Source organism: Macaca nemestrina, chromosome 2, assembly GCF_043159975.1.
Source record: "Macaca nemestrina isolate mMacNem1 chromosome 2, mMacNem.hap1, whole genome shotgun sequence".
NCBI lineage: Eukaryota > Metazoa > Chordata > Mammalia > Primates > Cercopithecidae > Macaca > Macaca nemestrina.
This window is the reverse complement of record NC_092126.1, coordinates 59,302,300-59,310,194: the sequence shown is the minus strand read 5'-3', so window position 1 is coordinate 59,310,194 and position 7,895 is coordinate 59,302,300. Positions and strand designations below refer to the sequence as shown.

The window sequence follows — 7,895 nt, the reverse complement described above, 5'->3', positions numbered from 1 at the left end:
GACTGAGTAACTAGAAGAATATTGGTGTTGATTATTGAGATTAGAAACCAAAGGGAAGTAGTTTGGGGAATGAGAAGTTGGGAGGGAGTAGGATGTGTTGAGTGTAAGGTGCCTGTGGAATATCCACCTAGGAGTGACTGAGCAGCTGCACATGCAGCTGTGGAGCTTCATAGTTGCCGGAGGGCTGGAGTTGAGGGTTTGTGAATCATTTGCACTGACATGCTGATTGAAGCCTGGGGAAAGGATGAGCTCATTCAAGGCTAGCATTTATTGTGAGAAGTGGGCCAAGGGTACACATTACACCATAAGACAAGGGACAAAGGCAGACTTTCTCACTGGAAAAGTCTGACCCTGTGTGGAGACCGTGGTGAAATACAATTCTGACGACCAGTTCTGAGGTTTGAACCTCATTCTCCCTTTGCTGCAATCCTGCTGGCCAAGGTGACCTTGTCTCCACTCAAGTGCTATCCTCAGAAGCCTTAGGGTTTGGCAAAATAGTAGAGCTGCCAGCCTGGGAAACTTCATTCTGGTTAATGTTTTACTGTGAAGCTGAAGAAATAATTTGATTTCCCACTAGCTCTGGAATTTCAGTGTCCAAACAGCTAATGTGTTATTTAAAATGAGATTGTAATAATGAGACCAAAAACCTAGAAACTGGATGTGTTGGATTTTTTTTTTTTTTTTTTTTTTGGTCTAAAATACAGTGGGTTAGCCATGTGAGGAGAAAAATCCTTCATTCATTACACCAAAACAAATTTTTGATAGGAAAGAGATTTAGACATTAGAAAAACGAAACCATAAAAGTACTCGAATAAAACAAGATGTAGTATCGCAAGACCAGAATTTTCAAGAGAAGCCCCACTTTAAAACATTGTAAACTACTACAGATTTTACAAACACCCCACAGGCTACTAGTTTTGCAAACTTGATGTTACAATGCCTGGGATAGGTGGTGGGTGAGGGAAGGTCTGGCTAACGTTGCTGGGGCTGGCTGGACATTAGTGAAAGGCCTCCCAGGATTCGGTTCCTGTTGATCTGGAACCTGGGAGTGGAGGAGGATTTTGCTAGGCTGGGGTAGTGGTCAGTTTGTAGGCAGGGGGCCACTGCTATCGCCGAGGCTCTGAGTGGTTCAGGATGACTGAGGATTCAGATTCCGGGGAGGTGTGGTGGGGAGTGATGAGGCCCGACTGCTGCGGAGCCTGGCCTTCTCTGAGTGGGTGGGGAACCTCAGAAGGGTTTTAAGGCATGTGGGGAGGACGAGGAGAGGCGGTTCTCCCACCTTTTAGGCGGGAGTGGGGAGGATGGAACCTGTGTGGGTGAAGGCTGGCTGCCTGTAACTGTGCTTTCACCTGTTGTCTCTCCCACCTATCGGGCTCTGATTTATATACGCCCCTTCATTTCTGCACATCCTAGGCACATGGCATCCCTTGAAGCAGCTGCCTTCCCAGCCTACTAGAAATATTTTCTTACAACTACTGGTGCTCCATATTTTCCATCCTTCTGCAACCAGTCCCACCACTGCTGGGTACCCCTAGTCACCCAGTCTGCTCTTCACCATGTTGTGGGCCCAATCACAACTTGTCTTGGGTGGACTTCAGTGCTGGGTAGTGGGAGGTGGAGTAGAACGGGAGGATTGGTAAGCCCGCAGTGGTACCAGCCTTGCTGCATGGATAATGTCCCCTTTAGGATAGGCAAAGCCTCATCCTGCTGCAAGCAAAAGCCTTGCTAGGGAGGAAATGTTTTGGGAAGAAAAATTACTCAAGACTTTTCCTCTGAAAGTGTCTCCTTCCCCGTCAGCTGCCTTGTCTACTTCCACAGCTTTTAAAACTCAGCCTGAGACTTGCCTCATATGCCATCCCCAGGCACTATGACTGCCCCCAGGAATGGCAGTGATCTCCCAGTAATAGCATGATAAGAATCCTCAATTCCTCCCTCTTCTGCCAAGCCATGGTGTCTCTCTTTCTCAAACCTGCAGAATCCATGCACTTCTCTCCCCCTCCATGGCCACTACCCTCATTCAAGCCACCATCGCCTCTTGCCTGGATGACTGCCCTTGCTCTTCATTCTACTTTCCGCACAGCAGCCAGAGTGACCTTCAGACATTCAAACAGGAGCATGTCCCTCCTCTTAAAACCCTCCACAAGGACTTGTCACATGTAGCATGAACTGTAACCCATGGTGTCCTGCGAGACCTGGCCCTGCCTGTCTCTCCTCATCACTGCAGCTGCTGTGCCTGTGCTCAACTACATGTTGACCACATTGGCCTTAGCTGACAGTTCCTGGGAAAAGTCATGGTCCTTCCCATCTCAGGGCCTTTCCACTGCTCTTCCCTGTCCCTGAAATGCACTTTCCTGGACTCTTCACATGCTGTGTGAAGGCATGTAAATCGTTGTCAAAGAATGTAAAAAATGAAGGCATGCGAAGTCCTTGGAATAAACATATTCCAGAGGGGCTTTTTGCAAAGACATTTAAAATAGGCTCACCCATTTCTCAGTCTCAGTAAAATAAACATTTATTTACTTAATGGCCCTTTTCACAACCTGAAATCATTTTGTATATTTATCTGTCTCTCCTACTGGCATGTAAAAAACCCCTTGAAGGTTAGACGGTGTTATTCTTCTTTCCTGTGGGTACCTGGTATACAGTAGGCTCTCAAAGATCTGTTGAATGAATTAAGGGATAGATTTTTTAATTCACTGTTTCTCAGCCAGCACATGAGCTCTTTGAAGGCCGGGTCCTGTTGCCCATCTCAGTCCTCCCACTGCCTAAGATGATGCCAGACATAGAATTAAGTGCTCCATAAATATTAGTGAAACTGAAATCATTGGATTGAATTTCAGTTCTTTTTTGTACAAACTGTTCTGTCCCCTCATCACTGTGTACCCTTATCTTTTCCCAGAGCATAAATGAAAATGAGAGGTGGCATTCATAAGAGGGATAATTCCTCATGTAGGCACAGGGAACCTCACAGAATCCAGTAGGAGTTACAGGGCTGGATATGGGAGTTGTTAGAAGCAGAGAGGCAGAGGTGATTAGACAGCTGCACAGCCCTAAGAAAGGTTGGGGGAGTGGGCAGCGGATCTATGCCATTTATTCCACAGTGTGTTCTGGGCTATTTTTAAAAAGGATTTTAAATCATATTTGTCCCTACCTCCACCTGTTTCCTTTTGGGAATGGTAACAGGGCTATGTGCTTGTTGCAAGGACAGGTAGATAGGGAAGAAGCTGTGAGATAGTTCTTTTCCTCCCATGAGCAGGAGAAAAATAGACAACCTTTCTTGTTTTAGCAGGTAGTGGCAAGAATTGCGGGCAGGATCATTCCTAGGGCTTTTAGCAGGGTTGAGAGTAGGACAGACTCAGGATTAGTTGTGGCCTTTGGGGAAAGGAGGTGGTCACAATAGATACTAAACTCCACCCCTCTCCTTAGAGTTCCCAGGAACATCCTTTCAACCCACCCACTGCCACTACAAGCTCCCCAGAATATAGCTGCAGGCCCCATCTAGTGCCCTGAACCAGCGGCCATCCTCATGGCATAGGGAATGGGGATGGGCCTCCTAAATTTGCTTCTAGGGAGATGTGATCCTGGAAGTCCAAAATAGAATTTTGAGCCCATTTCTCTTAAAACATGGCAAATATTATTCAATAGGTCTTGAGTATTAACTAAGGAACATGTGGTAAGTACCCTAGGAACTGGAAAACCAGTGGAAAAGCAAAGACGCAGGTCTCTGACCTCAGAGGGCTTGCAGTCTAGCAGGAGAGACAGGCAGTTATACTACATTATCATAAAAGTTATCATGGGAGGGGGAATACAAGATGCTCAGCGAACAGAAGAGGCTCAGCACACAGCAGGTGGGCAATATTTGTGGAAAGAACAAATGAGTAAATGATGTATGTATATTGTCCTATGACTTAAATTTCCAAGCAAGTTATCAGCCAGGCTTTTATGGCGAGGCCTGGGAAGTCAGTTGCTGGGTTAACACTGGAATGCACTCTTCCACAGAAACAAACCATCCCAAGAAATGAGCTTTGGGAATACTGCCTGTTCATAGGCAGAGGACAACCCTGGATACATGTTCTGGGAAAGTGTTCTTTGCCTTTGTTCCCCCTACTCTTGCCCCACCCAGAAGGATGGAGCGGGGCAGAGACAGACACTGCCTGGAAATAGCCTCAAAGGCACCTTTAAATTCCCTGGTGTTTGTTGGAAGGGGCTGCAATACTTGCCTGAATGGCACCAAGGTTTTCAATGAGTTGTTCAGGGGTGGATGATCCCAGGAGCACAGAACTCACACCTTCATTTCTCAGGCACCACGCTGGGAGGAGAGGACACTGGGTCAGGTTATCAAAGCACTTCCAATCACTGATTAGCTTATAAACACCTGCTACAGCTGTTTGTTGCAGCCAAAATTTATTAACTCCTTTTGTGGAGGATGTACAGTGCTTCCTAGATTAAAAACCTGAGCAGCACCCCCTATTGTGTAGAAGATTTGACAGAATCTGTCAAAGCCCACCTGGGAGGGGAGATGCGAATGCACAGAGGCGTCGGATCATGGATTGTAAGATTCTCTCCGGCACGCTCAGTTGCCCTCAAGTAGAAGCAGAAAACACAGATGCACTGCTGTCTTTCTTGCTTCTCTGTTGGTTTTCCAATTCCTAGCCTACTATATGTCCCTTAGTTAACACTCAATGCATTTGGGTTGGCTCAGGGCTTAAGGCCTTTTTGCTTTCTACATAAGGCCTCGTCACCACAACCGGGGCATTCAATCCAGCTACCCACCCTAGAAACACATTGTTCTGGAAACACCTAACATTGCTCACCAGCAGATGGCTCGATTCCTGTTTCTACCTTGACCCACAACCTCCTGTCTTTCCATCGTATTCATGTTCTCACTTTTCCACATCTGTTGCTTGTAGCCCTTGTAGACTCTAGGTTTCTGGTTCCTTGGTTCCCACCTACCTGGCAGCCCTCTCTGGACCTCCCTTTCTTCCTAACACAAGATTCATTCTGTCTTGATGATCTAAATTACTCTCTTATGAACCCTCACACCCTTCACTTCCTCTGCTTCCTTAGCAGATCCCCATCAGTACTGCATCTGTGTTTTTGGCTTCTACTTCAGGGCAGCTGAGCGTGCTGGAGAGAATCTCACAGTTCATGGTCTGGTGCCCCTGTGCATTCACGTCTTCCCTCCCAGCTGGCTTCAGCCAGCCTGGTCAGCCTCATTCTTGCCCTTGGTCATCTTTCTTTTCCCAAAAATGACCTTAAACCTGTACTCTTAAACCATTCCATCAACCTCTGTCCCCTGACTCTTACTAGATGACCTTGTCCTAATGTCTATAGAAAATCAAGTCCCTCCATTGGAATATTCCTTAATTCCCCACTCTCCTACTGCATAAGAATCCACATCCATATCCTCCAGTTTCAGAAGAGGATGTGTGCGGTTTCTGTCAAAGACCAAACTCTGCCTTGGAGCCATCTCCTTTTTGCCTTTTCTTGGACTTGATTCATACGTGGTTCCACTGCCCCCACCACCCCATTTCAAAATTTCTTACGGTGTCTTTCTGTCAACAAAACATGCTAAAATTTCTCCCATTCTAAAATAAGCTTCCTCTGACCCTTTTTACCTGCTTAGATACTTCCCCAACCTTCTCCCCCTCTTAAACTTCTAAAAGGTCAGTTCGGATTCCCTTACTGACCTTCTTCACATCCCAGTCACCTTGTTGCTGTGTCCCAAAGCTAAGGTCCCCAGGAGCCTCCTGGTGGTTACGGTGGACTTCTCAGTCCTTAGCTGCCTGGAACTCAGTGTTGCTGGACTAGATGCGGTGTCTGCTGGGCCTTCCTGCGAGATGCCCCACAGGCACCGCAAACTTCCGGCTATGATGCCTGGCTCTCTTGCATTCCCAATCACATTTGGGGGCATCACCAGCAATGTGGCTCCCCAATCGGGAAACCTGGGAGTAATCTTTAAGAACTGTCCTTTTCCGACCCCCTTTTCCCTTTTAACTGCTAAGTCCAATTAATTATTCCTCCTAAATAATCCTCTAATCAAGTGCTTTTCAAACTTTGGTATGCGTCAGAATCATCCCAAGGGCCTGTGAAACACCCACTGTTGTGGCTCACCCCCTGAGTTTCCGACTCAGAAGTTCTGGGGTACGGTCTGTTCATTTTTAACACACTCCTAGGTAATGCTTATGCTGATGCTGCTGATCTGGGACCATGCTCTTTTGTGTTTTGTTTTCTAAACCAACTTTATTGAGGTAAAATTTACCCATCAAAAATTTTACCCATTTTAGTTGTACATTAAATTTTTTTTATAAATTTACAAACCACCATTTTTAATATGCAACCTTCACTATTTTCAATCCAGTTTTATAACATTTCCATCACCCTAATAAGATCCCTACCTCAAGTACCAGGCAACCACTGACCCACTTTTTGTCTCCAGATTTGTCTTTTCTGGACATTTCACCTAAATGGAATCAAACAATAAGTGGTCGTTTGGGTCTGGTTTTCACTTAGGCGTATATTTTCTAGGTTTTTCCATGTTGCAGCATGTATCCGTACACCATTTCTTATTGTTGCTAAAGAGTATTCCATTGTGTGGATACAGGGCTCAGTTTGACAATGACTGCTTTGGTTCAGCTGTCTTCACCACCTCAGTCACTGCTGCCCTCACTCAAGCCCTCATCTCTCTCCTGGAAAACTGGTTTTCCTACCTCTTGCTTGAATTATCCCCTTATATTTCCCCCATACAGCTCTCATCCAGCCAGCAGCGGTCTCTAAAAACACAAATCTGATCATATCACTTCCCTAGTTGGGCCTGAGGTTCTTAATTCTTACCTTGGAAAACCTTATTTTCTAGCCTACCTCTGCAGCTTCATGGCTCCCTACCTTGAACTTTGTGCTTCAGGAGCACTCACTTGTCTTTAAATCCTCTCCATCCCCAAGCATCTTGCTGCTTTTCTCCTCTTCCTCCCTTCCTTCTGGGGCATATTGCTCAAGCTGTTCCTTTTGCCTGGAATGTCCTTTTGCCTCCCCCTTTCTTTTCACCTCACTAATATCTGCTTATCATTTGAGATTTCCCAAAGGTATTGCCTGCTCCTAAAGTACTTCCCTGAATTCCAAGCTCCTAATTCCCTAATCCTCTGTTCCCTTCTCAGTATTATGACCTGTATTAAAATTATCTGTTTATTTGCTTGACTTGCCTACCAGGCTGTGAGATGTGTCTTATTTGCATTTGGGTGCTCAGCCACCAGCCCAGTGTCTTGCACAAAGTAGGAACTTATTAAATGTTTGTTGAATAAACATAGGCATGGATGATTGATGGATATCCCCAAGCACATCTTCTGCCCCCATTTGGACAGCCGTATTGTCAACTGATACTCTTAAGCTGTTACCATGTCCAGGCCTTTTATGGTAATCACTGAATTTCCACATGGGCAAAATACAAAATAGTGCTCTATAAAAGTACCAATCCAATCTTTCTCTCCTTTTCTTGACTGCATTGTTTCCTGCTTTGCACTGAGAACTGTTTTTGGCCTTAAAAGTAGTTCTGAGGACAAAGCCAATTCTAGGCAAATTATTGCCCATAAACTACCTGAGTACGCGAGGTCATCAACAGCTGATTCCCCTAATGGGCCTCTGGGGCACAGGAGAACCCACTGGGCAGAGCTGGTCAACTCCATGGTAGCAACTGCAGCTGATTCTGGATAATTAGCACCTCTAACCAAGTGTCACCAGCAAGTATGTCCAGAGTGCCTGTTCACTAAGAACAAAGTGTGAATGCTGGCTCCACTATACCTGTGTGACTTGGGGAGCAGGCACACAGTTGGGTTCAAGTAGTTCGCTTCCTGCTGGAGGATCTCCCCTCTCCCACACTAGCAGACCAAAGATAACACACC

General features: G+C 45.9%; 1 protein-coding gene across 5 annotated transcripts in view; it reads right to left on the bottom strand.

Moving 5' to 3' along the window:
- Positions 1-7,895, bottom strand: part of LOC105488578 (potassium voltage-gated channel subfamily A regulatory beta subunit 1) — a 501,524-nt gene that overhangs the window by 5,338 nt on the left and 488,291 nt on the right. For all 5 annotated transcript variants that reach the window (XM_071091130.1, XM_011752785.3, XM_011752788.3 and 2 more), the window contains one exon: positions 4,221-4,309. In XM_071091130.1, coding sequence (XP_070947231.1) covers positions 4,221-4,309 — 89 coding nt within the window. The remainder of the gene's footprint in view (positions 1-4,220; positions 4,310-7,895) is intronic.